General features: G+C 50.6%; 1 protein-coding gene across 1 annotated transcript; it reads right to left on the reverse strand.

Moving 5' to 3' along the window:
* Positions 1-1,547: 1,547 nt before the first annotated feature.
* CDK5RAP3 (CDK5 regulatory subunit associated protein 3) lies at positions 1,548-11,966 on the reverse strand. Its single transcript, XM_008592019.1, has 14 exons — positions 11,769-11,966; positions 11,533-11,578; positions 8,685-8,816; positions 7,966-8,066; positions 7,543-7,591; positions 6,693-6,871; positions 6,235-6,371; positions 5,871-6,015; positions 5,324-5,434; positions 4,832-4,910; positions 4,130-4,218; positions 2,266-2,471; positions 1,780-1,951; positions 1,548-1,675 (listed from the first exon to the last, which is right to left on the reverse strand). The coding sequence occupies exons 1-14, from the start codon at positions 11,772-11,774 to the stop codon at positions 1,610-1,612; spliced, it is 1,518 nt and encodes a 505-aa protein (XP_008590241.1). The 5' UTR covers positions 11,775-11,966; the 3' UTR covers positions 1,548-1,609.
* Positions 11,967-12,051: the final 85 nt, after the last annotated feature.

Genomic DNA, 12,051 nt, shown 5'->3' on the forward strand with positions numbered 1-12,051 from the left:
ACAAAGAGCCATGAATCAACTGCTCTGCTATGAAATTAAAATCGAATTGCTGGCCACCCCAACCCCTACCCTTCCTGGGAAATGGGGATGCGTAGGTAGCTTGGGAGAGGGGTGCTATCCCGGGGTGGGCTCTATCCAATCAGAGCAGGCAGTTATGGGCAGGAAGTGGACAGGCAGCTAGTGAAGGTGACAACTCCTGTCTCCACCTTGTTTATCAGACCCTTCCTCCCTAAACCGCATTTTCACTCTGCCTGGAGGTAAGCTGTGATTAAAAGGAAAGTACGGATTTGCTGGCTCCAGCAAGGCGGCTGCTTGACTGCTCCCCCTGGGCTTCTGGCCTGAGGGGGGCAGCCTGGGCCTGGTTATGGAAAGGGGCCCAGCTGACACGGCCATCCCAGAGCCCCTTGCTAAACCATTTGCAGATATTAATCTGGGGCCCTCCTTGTGACCAGGAGCAAAGAGGGAAAGTCCTTAACCTGGAGCTCCACAGTGACAACCGATGGCCCAGGGAGTCTGCCTAGATCAAGAATCCCATGAAAACAGACTCTGCCTGGAGGTAAGCTGTGATTAAAAGGAAAGTACGGATTTGCTGGCTCCAGCAAGGCTGCTGCTTGACTGCTCCCCCTGGGCTTCTGGCCTGAGGGGGGCAGCCTGGGCCTGGTCATGGAAAGGGGCCCAGCTGACGCGGCCATCCCAGAGCCCCTTGCTAAACCATTTGCAGATATTAATCTGGGGCCCTCCTTGTGACCAGGAGCAAAGAGGGAAAGTTCTTAACCTGGGGCTCCACAGTGACAACCGATGGCCCAGGGAGTCTGCCTAGATCAAGAATCCCATGAAAACAGGGGCATAGCCTTAACTTCAGGCCCAGAGTAGCAGTATGAGTATAAGTACTATTGTTTATTATAGTCTTTTCCTCTTTTTTTAAGTCCAACTAGACGAACTAGAAGCAGCAGCTGTGGTTACAGGCAGACGGCCACATGGCCAATCAACACAGCTTCTGGAAAAGAGACCAGTAAGTGCCAAGGTCACAATCGTAATAACTTCGTATAGCATACATTATACGAAGTTATACGATCCAGCACCAGGGGTGGGGCCGGTCTGACCAGCAACACAGTTCCTAACTAAAGACACTTTGGTCACAGCTCTAGCATGCTCTGACAGGTGAGGTCTAAGGAATTCGGAATTCTCCCAGACTTTTTTTGTGTGTGTGTGGCAGGCCACTACAGGGATCTGAACACATGACCTTGGGGTTCTAAGGCTGCATTTTAACCAACTTAGCTAACCGGCCAGCCTGTCCCAGACTTTTTTTTGTTTTTTGTTGTTTTGTTTTTGTCTTTTTGTCTTTTTCCGTGTCCGGCAACGGATTGCAACCCTCAGTGTCGCCCCCGCACCAGACCGGGGACCGGCAACGGGACCGCAACCCTCGGTGTCGCTCCCGCGCCTCGCTCAGCCAGTGAGCTGTAACCGGCCTGCATGTGGGATCCGAACCCTCGGGCGGGAGCGCCGCCGCGCTTCCCAAGCGGCGCACTATCCAGTGCGCCACCGGGCCGACAATATCATCCCTGGCTGTCCCACTTCAATCCCAGAGGCTGAGAAGACGTGGAGAGTGTCACAGAGAGGTTCCCATCAGGTTCACGGGGCGCCCGTTGTACCTCTTAGAGATGTCAGCTTCAATCTGAAAGACAGCGATAGCAAGTGGGAGGGAAGCAGAGAGGCGCAGGGTCCTCGCTCTGCAGAGACTGGGACCTCCCACCGGCAGGTTCCCCTTTCTCATCTTACCAGCTTCTGCAGCTCCCTTGTCTTCTCCAGCAACAGGTCTAACTTGGGCTCCAGAGCTGCCTGCTCCTGAAGCGCCTCCTGCTGCTTCTGCACCATCAGTTCTTTCTTCAGGGCCAGGAGCTGGGACTGCTTCAGCTTCTGCTGGAGGAATTCCGTCACTCGGTCCACATACCTGTGCAGGGCACTCAGGTGAGTGTTTGGTGTAGCTGTGCACCCTGAGCATTCCCATTCAACTGCTGGAAAAGGTGAAGCTTGGTAAACCAAATCCCTGATTGGCCTCTCACCTGCACATCCTTAAATCTTTTTTTTTTTTTGTATAAGGAATACGCACTCTGGTATGCAGATTCTGCCTGCATACTTCAAACCACCCCATCTTGACCCAAGAGAGCCCCCAGTAGAAGGTGATGTCCAGAGGCAGGGATGAAGTGTTAAGGGGTCCCAGAAGAGCTCAAGATGGCAGGGTCTGCATCAAGGGGAAAGCCAGACCTTGGGGAGGCCAAGATCATAAACAGGTGTTGCATTCGAAGATTGGTGAGCTGGCCAATCAGATCCTGTAGCACTGACACCATGGTAACCATCTTCCCTTTGGTCTGGCCCTGCAGGATGGCTGGAGCCAGCTGGAACTGGCTCACGGACAGGATGTCTGCCTCCTCACTCATCTCCACTGCCCTCTGGGACAAGAAGATCTCGAGCTGAGGACGGAAGAGGAATTGGTTCAGACTGATAAAAGAACGTCAGAAGCTAAGCCCTCAGACTGCTTGAAATGCAAGAACGAGAAGTGAGGGCTAGATTCTGGGTGAGGAGGCTTTTTCCTCCGAAAGCTTTTATTGCTAGAAACTCATTGACTACAACGTGAGAGCGCAGGGCAGCCACTCTTCAGCACCCCATTCCCATCTCAAGCCTACCAAGCTCTGGACCTCCATCATTCCTCCCCAGCCCGTGGAGCAGATAACTAAGAAAACAGAGACTCAAAGGGTTCTCTTTACTCCAGTGAGATACTGATTTTCTCTCCATGGGAGGAATGAGCTTCACAGACCAGGAATCCATGTTTGAGCTCTGGATTAAGAAAAGACTAGAAAGGGCCGGCCCGGTGGCGCACTGGAGAGTGCGCCGCTTGGGAGTGTGGTGGCGCTCCCGCCGAGGGTTGCGATCCCGTTACCGGTCAGTAAAAAAGACAAAAAGGGAAAAAAAAAAAAAACATGTTTGAGCTCTGGATTAAGAAAAGACTAGAAAGGGCCGGCCCGGTGGCGCACTGGAGAGTGCGCCGCTTGGGAGTGTGGTGGCGCTCCCGCCGAGGGTTGCGATCCCGTTACCGGTCAGTAAAAAAGACATAAAGGAAAAAAAAAAAAAAAAAAGAAGAGACTAGAAAGAATAGGAGAACCAGCTACCTATCTTGTTAATCTTATTCTGCCATAAAAACTTGACACCCTTTGCCCTCCTCTCCTCTTGAGGCTAGGAGGTGTCTCCCTGAGCAGAAAGAGGAGGGAACTGAGTGAGGACTGAGAATCTTCAGCAGGCCAGTGGGAAGGGAACAGACCCAGAGATTAACAAAGACAGGCCCCCATCTTCCCAGTTCCATAACGAAGGTCCAAGAACATGGGCCCCTTACTCTGGGCTGCCCAGCACCTTAGCCACAGGGACCGTATTTAAACACAAATGAGATCACGCTGCTCTCAACCTGCTCAAAACCTCCAACAGCTTCCTGGTTCACTTGGAGTCAAACCAACGTTCAGACTCTCTCTCTGAGCCCTTCCACTCACCACCCCCTCCAAGCTCCTTCTGCTCAGCCACACTGGCCTCCTTGCTGCTGGTCAAACGTGCAAGGCACATGCCCACCTCGGGGCCTTTGCAGCTACTCCCTCAGCCCGGGAAGCCCTCCTGCCAGACATCTGCATGGTGCTCTCTGCACCACCTGCAGTCTGGACCTACTGGTCACCTTCCCTGACCACCAGATACAAAAGCATAGCCCCTCCCAGGAATCCTGTCTCCCTCCCCTGCTTTCTTTTGCTCCTTAGTATTTAGTACCACCTAACATACTGCATCTTTTACTTATTTATCTTGCTTCTTCTCTGCCTTCCCCACCACAATATAAGCTCCATGAGGTCAAGGACTTTGACTGTTTCATTCACTACTCAATCCCTGGTGCCTAAGATGCTGCCAGGTGCTTAGGAGGTACATGATAAATATTAATTGAATGAATGGGTGTATACTGATACGTGAGGCTCCTGTTCCAGAACATGGAACACATTCAGCACCATTCACACAACAGAAAGGGTCAATGTAGGTGTCTGGAGCGATGCCACCTGTGTTGGTATCAGGCCTCCCCCACATCTCCCAGAGATGACAGTACCTCCATGAGCTCATCAATGAACTGATTCCGAGTCTCAGGGTATTCAAGAAGTGTCAGAGCGTCTGAGCCCCTGGCAACACCTTCTGGAGCTGCCAGGAAGAGAGACAGAGAAGTGACATATCTGAGGACTAGAGAAGGAAAAGACCCTTAAGTTTGAGATGCCCTTGGTGGATTAATATGGACAGAGATAGTGTACTGAAGCCAAGTCCTGTCCCAACCCAGGGGGAAAGTTACCCTTTCCCATGTGTCTCAGCCTTAATCAGGCACTACTGCCAAGGCCCAGCCTATGAAGAGGGACACAGAGCTGCGTTCAGAACAGCAGAAAGGCCAGTTTGGCTCTCAACTTGGTGGGCGGCAGGAGGTAAAGTTTCATCCTGCAATGCCCTCTAGTGGCTCACACTGCTACATCCTTTCTGCTGGTGGGAAGCGGGGGAAGGGGGTCAGGTCAGACTTCAGGGCCCACCGACCCCCCTGGAACCCTCCCACAGAAGAGCTGGCCCACATTTGATCTCTAAAAAGTTGAGAGTTTCTAGACTTAATTTCGAGAATTCTCCCTGTCCTCCTCCACTCACAGTCTCATCAAGATTTTGAGAAAGTTAAATGTGGGAGAAACCTAACTCAGTACTGCATTTTTTCTGTTTCTAGACATAGGGCCCTTGAGCACCTGACCTTTGCCAAGGCTGCAGGGGACAGTGCACTTACCCTGGGTTCCTGCTTCCAGCACTGTGATCTGCAAAGCAGCAGCATTGTCTCCCCAGTCTATCTCATCACCCCCTGGCTCCTAGATGGAAGAAGGACCCCAGCAATGTCGGGAGAAGTTCCCCGAGGCAAGGGAGCCGAAATAAACTCCAGCCCTTGGTAAGTTCAATGACTGCACACTCCAACTGCATTAAGGACATGCAGCCCTGATGCAGGTGACAAAGATGGCAGTGTGGGCCCATTTATGTTGCTGCCTCTTCCCTGCTTTGTAGAGTCACCACCTGCCTATATCACAACACCTTGCCTCACACACCAGCAGAAGGGAGGACAAAAGTCTGACATGTCACTTTTGAAACTCTGTCTCCTGGGACTACATCTGGTCTTAGAACTATGAACTTCAAGTGACACCTTTACAGACACAGACAACACTTTCCTTATGGCTGAAGCAGCAATCACAGAAGTCCTCAGAGAGACGGGCCAAGAGGGCATTCTAACCTTTGAGTCTGATTCCAGGGGGATGTGCCAGTCAATTGCAGCTACCTCAGCAGAGATGCCGGAGTCAGTACCCTCGGAAACCGCCTCTACCCCAAAGTCACCCCAGTCAATCTGGAAAGGGAAAAAGAGTGTCAGCTTGCAGAAGGTGGGTTAAAAAAAAAAGGGAGGCCCTGCCTTCCTGCAGGCCTCAGATGCTCCTGCAGGAAAGCACACATTCAAATGCAATGGCCTCCAAGCTCCCCACAAGAGATCCCATCTTCAGAGAGCTCATGTGACTGAGGGTTCCTAGTTCAAAACCAACCAGCTTGCTGAGCCTCTTCAGCACTCATCTATACACTGGTCTCAAAGTCAGAAAAATAAAGGAGTAGGGCCCAGAAGGGGCCCTTCCACCTATAGTCTTTCTCACAGAAAACCCCCTTCTTCCTTCTGGGATCTGAATTCAGGTCTTAGGGTTTGGGCTATGGTGGGAGAGGAGCAGCAGCTCTCACTCAGCCCCCAGTGTTTCTGCGGAGGGCGGCCCACACAAGTCACATGAGGCTTGTCTTACCGCATCTTCTTCCACCTGCTCAGGAGGCTCCTCAAGGTGTGGTCGCTCCACCACCAACGGCTCTGTCCCCGTCCTCCATTCATACACTGTTGAGTTTCCCCGCTTCTGCACGAATCGCAGCATCGGCAACACCTGCTCGGTGGGGCTTCAACAGGACACAAAACTGACTCCCCTGCTGAGCACTCCTGAAGCCAGCACTGGGCTTCAGCTTCGGCTACATGGTCAAGCGGGCAAGGCTCCCATGGGTTCAAGTGTGTAAAATAAAGCCCAAATGTTACATAGGAAAACACGAGTGGAGAATAGCGAAGGGTCACAGGAGAGGCACACCCTACCCCTGCTGGAGAGAAGCTGACGTCCTTTTTACCTTTCACATACAAACTCCACACAGGCCTGGTACAGGTCGATGGCTTCCCCCAGGCACTGAGCCCCTGTCCCAATCTCAACCAGTTGACTGGGCAGGTCCTTCACTAGGGCCAGCAGTTCTCTTCGGACATTGTCTCCCTAGAGAGGGTAGAAGAGGGGGGCTAAGACAGAAGTGGTGGGAACAGATTAAAGAAAACATCAAAAGACTGAAGACAGGCGAGAGAGACACTGGCCCAAGAGAGGTCCAAGCCAGCTGAGAAGGGAGTCTTGCCCAGCAGCACAGGATCAGGCCCAGGAAGGCAGACAGGGGCCCCAGGAACAGATTAAAGAAAACATCAAAAGACTGAAGACAGGCGAGAGAGACACTGGCCCAAGAGAGGTCCAAGCCGGCTGAGAAGGGAGTCTTGCCCAGCAGCACAGGATCAGGCCCAGGAAGGCAGACAGGGGCCCCCCACTCACCGTGATGCCGTACTGCTTGCAGGAGTGGTAAAACTGCTCCCGCATCGCAGCAGCCCCTGCCTGGCCCTCCTCCTCCTTGCGGCTGTATTCTTGCTGTAGCTGCTGGCACTTGGTGATCTGCTTCTTCAGTGAGGGTATCTCATAGTTGACGTTCCGAACCAGAAGGCTAGAGAGTTCCACTGGGAAGGGCCCAGGAAATTCACCCCAGGACACCCACACCCTAAGGCAGGCATGCCCCAGGGTTCACACCAATATACCCTTGTGAGGTGGCGAAGGGCATGGGGTTCCCCTTCCTAGCTGTGGAATCTAAGACAAGTATTTAACTTCTCTAACCCAACCCTCATCTATAAAGCAGGGACAATAATATTTACGTGAGGATGAACAGAGAATCCATACAGAACACCAAGCACAATTCCTTGCATTGAGTAGGTGCTTGGTAAATATTCGCTATTATGATTATACTATTCAAAAATACAACCCCAACTACCATCAGCCCTTTAGTTGCTCTCTCTTTGGCACCTGATATGGCCTCAGGATGACCCCTGCCTCTTCTGCCTGGTAGAATGGGGGTGCTGGGGGGTGGGGGCAGCATACTCCACGTAAACAAGAGGTGACTAGTGGAAGACCCACACCCACCAACTTGGTCAGGCACAGCAAACGCCCACCACCTGCCTGATCTTTCTCCTCCCTCCAGCACTCTGTGGAATTGATTTCCCACCTACAAACAGGCAGCATCTACACTCCAGCCTCTACCCACACATAGACCGTGTCTCCTATAAGCCTGATGTCTCAGATCTCTGGGCGCGGGCTTCCCTATGGATGCCAGGACTCCCCGAATGGGCCAGTTTACCTAAGTAGGTGTTGTCCTTCTCATACAGTGCTATGATCTCCTGCCAATCCTGAGCAGGAAGAAAAGGAGAAAGTAAGCCAGAAAAGCACTCACAGCCACATCCCAGCCCAGTCCCTGAATAGGGGAGGCTCTCTCAGTCTTCACATCAAATCAAATACACGCTCCATGTCCTTCAACTCCTAACCTCACTGGACCACCCACTTCATTTCAAGAAGGTGGCGCCAATGAGCAATCCCAAAGCAGTGGGTCTGAAAATTTAAACCTGGGGGCAGGATCTACTTTTGGCACAAACTACAGAGACAGAAATTTTAGGAAACATTCTGTGTAGGCATTTCCACCAGATCCTCAGAGAGTCCAGAGAGGCTCTGACCCACAGACTGGATGTCCCCAGCTGTACCTTACCGGCCCTCACTCCACACTTGCCTTCATCCGCTGTGAAGAGTACCGGCCAAAAATATTTTTCGTGGATGCCTCAGTGCCTTTGAGAAGGTCCACGATTCTTAGGCAGTGGAAGTAGTGAATGTCTGGAAAGCAAGGAAGAGCAAGGACTCTGAGAATTACAACACAGTTGTCCCTCACTCTCCATGGGGGATTGGTTCTGGGACCTCCCATGGATACCAAATCCATGGACACTCAAGTACCTGATATAAAATGGCATAGAATTTGCATATACCAACACACATCCTCCTGTATACTTTAAGCCATCTCTAGACTACTTATAATACCTAACACAATGCAAATGCAAATGCTATGTAAGTAGTGGCTATACTGAATTGTTTAGGGAATAATGACAAGAATAAAAACCAGTACATTTCAATAGAGATGCAATTTTTTGTTCGAATATTTTTGCTCTGCGGTTGGTTGAATCCATACGTGCAGAACCCATAGATACGGTACCTTCCTCACCTACTCTGGCCACTGCAGGGGTGTGACTCATGTATACTACACAGCCAGTAATTTTAGCATGGAGCTCTGACCTTCATCATTTTGTTTTGGAAGAAACCAGCATCTATACCCCAAATAAAAATCTTTCTTTCTCACTAGGGGTCAGCCCTGGTGGCTAAACAACAAGAGAGCAGTTCAGCTGATACATACTGCTCCAGGAGAGAGGGGATGGAGGGACATAGCCCTAAAGCACTCACAGGATCCAGAGAGCAGCTGGGCAATCTCTTCACTCTCTGGCATGTCCTGGATGGCAGCATTGATCTTCTCTCGGATTGTCAGCACCAGACTCTGCCATTTCAGGTTGCAATGCCTTCTGTCCACTAGCCAGTCTACAAGAGAAACACCCAAATCACAGCATTCCCACTCATGCCATCAACACTCCGTTACTCATTCAAGTGAAATACACTGAGATATGAGCTAAAGGTTACATCGGTTAAGGCACAGGGATCATGGGAAGATGGGAATAAAGGCAGGCCCGAAGAGATGCTTGGTGCTAAACAGACTCTGACAATCTGACTTCATCTGCAGTATGATTTTTATAGAGCAAGTGCCTCAACACAGAAATAAAGAAAAACTTTAAATTGGTCCTGACTTGAAAGTGCCACTTTTTTTTTCAAAGTGCCATTTCGACCATTCTAAATTCTCCATAATATTTTTGCTTCTTTGGGTAATTATATCTTTCTTTTTTTTTTTTTTAAAAGATAACCGGTAAGGGGATCTTAACCCTTGACTTGGTGTTGTCAGCACCACGCTCAGCCAGTGAGCAAACCGGCCATCCCTATCATGGGAAGATGGGAATAAAGGCAGGCCCGAAGAGATGCTTGGTGCTAAACAGACTCTGACAATCTGACTTCATCTGCAGTATGATTTTTATAGAGCAAGTGCCTCAACACAGAAATAAAGAAAAACTTTAAATTGGTCCTGACTTGAAAGTGCCACTTTTTTTTTCAAAGTGCCATTTCGACCATTCTAAATTCTCCATAATATTTTTGCTTCTTTGGGTAATTATATCTTTCTTTTTTTTTTTTTTAAAAAGATGACCGGTAAGGGGATCTTAACCCTTGACTTGGTGTCAGCACCACACTCACCCAGTGAGCAAACCGGCCATCCCTATATGGGATCCGAACCCGGGGCCTTGGTGTTATCAGCACCGCACTCTACCGAGTGAGCCACGGGCCGGCCCAATTATATCTTTCTTGCTGACAGAGGATGCTGTCCAGCTTCCACTTCCTCAGGCTGGGATTAACCATGACAATGGAAAATACAAGATGATTATGCCAAGTACTGAATGAATGAACAAATGCAAAGCCCCTAATACCAACAGCGTCCTAAGGACTAGATAACACTGGTCTACTTTTAACAGTAAGGTACCACCCTGCACATATGCATACCAGTGGCTGCCCTCTCAGAGACTGGGCCCACATTTGTGGCTTGAGAGCCATGCACGTTTCCTCAGTAGGAGAGAGCAAAGGACTAGGCTTTGTGGTTAGGTGGTTCTGGGTTCTAATTATCAGGTTTCTGGGGCAAGTCTCTCAACCTCTCTGTGCCTCAGTTTCCCATGGAAAATGGGCATAATATGACACTGAGTACAGAGGGGAATTAGGTAAAGCACTGAGTACTGTGCCTGGCACATGGCAAAGACTCAATAAATCTTAGTGATCTTCATTTTTATAATGTCAGCTGCCTACAACAGCACCTGGTATGGAGCAAACCATTAATGAATGGTTGTTGTTTTATTGGTCCTTTTCGTGACCAAGGACAAGCTCACACACCAAGAGTACACATGCGCTGAAGAGGTGGGACAATCTGAAGGGAAGTTAAAGAAGCTCCACTGGTGGCCACTGCATGGGATGGACTAAATGGCCCCATATAGTGGTGAATTCAGAACCTTGGCCCTTGTTAATAAATCTGCCAACTGGTCAAACATTGGGTCTCACAATAGTATCAGTTACACTCCCTCCGTTGTATTCCTCTCAATTTTTCAGAAAGAAAAATTCAGTCAATATCATAGAACCAGAACCAAAGGGCTGAGACAGCAAACAGCGTCTTAAGGACAAGACTGGCATCAAACCCATGAATCCAATGAGCATTTAAAAATGCTGGAAGGGTACAGCCGGCCCGTGGCTCACTCGGGAGAGTGCGGTGCTGATAACACCAAGACCACGGGTTCAGATCCTATATAGGGATGGCCGGTTTGCTCACTGGCTGAGCGTGGTGCTGACAACACCAAGCCAAGGGTTAAGATCCCCTTACCCATCATCTTTAAAAAAATAAAAAATAAAAATGCTGGAAGGGGCTGGTGGGTTAGCTCAGTTAGTTAGAGTGCAGCCTTATAATTCCAAGGTCATTGGTTCGGATCCTGGTACCCATTAGCCACAAAAAAAAAAAAAAAAAAAAAAAAGGAATAATAATAATTGTATCAACTATGTCATAATGAAAAATAATAAAATAAAAAAATAAATTAAAATGCCGGGAGCTGTGCATATGCCCTGGCACGGTCAGAATGAAGAGGCCCTTCTTTGGCTCTGAACTGGGGAGGAGGTCTGAAGACCAGATGCAGACAACCTGGAGAGGTCCTGGCCACTAAAAGAGCTTTTTTTCCAACTGGGTCTAATGTCCCTCTTCCTCCTAAAATCAAGGGGGAGATGGAATCTTTTAAAAAGAAAGGAGGGATAGTTTTTATTGGCATACTGCAAAAAGCATGCCCATTGAGCCGAACAGACTTAAAGTTCCACTTTCAGATCTGCCACTCAGTAGTTGACCATCTTTAAAGCAAGGCATCTATCCTTTGTGCCTGGATGATATCATATTATCAATGTTAAAGAAGAAAACGTAGGTTTTTCAAGTACAGACTCTGTACAAGTACATGGTTCCTTCCCGCTGCTCTCAGAAGCATGTCTGCCCACAGATGGGGCACAGAACAAGGCGAGTGGTCGGCGCCTCAACCCAGGCCTCCAGGTGTCAGAGCTCCCGGCTGTTGGTGACAGGGGCCGAAGAACAGGCCTCCCCCCCGACAGCCGGCTGCGTGAGTGCATCCCCTCCTACCGAGCAGCTTGCTGGTCTGGATGTCGATGGGCACGTGCTGATGGTCCTGGAAGGAGACACGGTGGGGAGGGGGGCGTGAGCGCGGGGAGGGGACGCGCCACTCGCGCGCTCATTTCACGGTCCCAACCGCCACCCTGCGGGGCCAGAACGACGGGTCTGGAGGGCCGCGCCCCGGAGTAAGGCCGGAGACGAGGGTCCCCAGCCGACCCCAGTTCCCCCAGCTCCTGTCCTCACACCTGCATCTTCCTCCACTTCCGCTTCCGGCTGGAGACCCGGGCCTGCCCCGCCCCGCCACCAATCCAGAGCCGGCGTGGCTGAGCCTCAGTTTAGACACAAACAGGCTTCCCTCGGCCACGTCGCCGCCTTCCGCAGAGCCAACAGGGGCGCAAGCTCCACCCCCTGGCTGCAAGCCCCGCCCACCAGAGACTCCGTATGGCTGAAGCTGAGCCGGGGGGCGGGGAAACAGAGGACAGCCAATGGGTGACGCGAGGCGGGCTCAGGGCCGGGAAGGGGCGGGGG

Source organism: Galeopterus variegatus, unplaced genomic scaffold (genome assembly GCF_000696425.1).
Source record: "Galeopterus variegatus unplaced genomic scaffold, G_variegatus-3.0.2 Scaffold7505, whole genome shotgun sequence".
Lineage (NCBI taxonomy): Eukaryota > Metazoa > Chordata > Mammalia > Dermoptera > Cynocephalidae > Galeopterus > Galeopterus variegatus.

What these genes read in the sequence shown, in the direction of transcription:
- CDK5RAP3 (XM_008592019.1), bottom strand. An exon ending in GTGGAGTTTGTATGTGAAAG is followed by an intron (nt 6,016 to 6,234) that starts GTAAAAAGGACG and finishes GTCCTGTTGAAG; the next exon opens with CCCCACCGAGCAGGTGTTGC. An exon ending in CAAGGGAGCTGCAGAAGCTG is followed by an intron (nt 1,676 to 1,779) that starts GTAAGATGAGAA and finishes GCTGTCTTTCAG; the next exon opens with ATTGAAGCTGACATCTCTAA.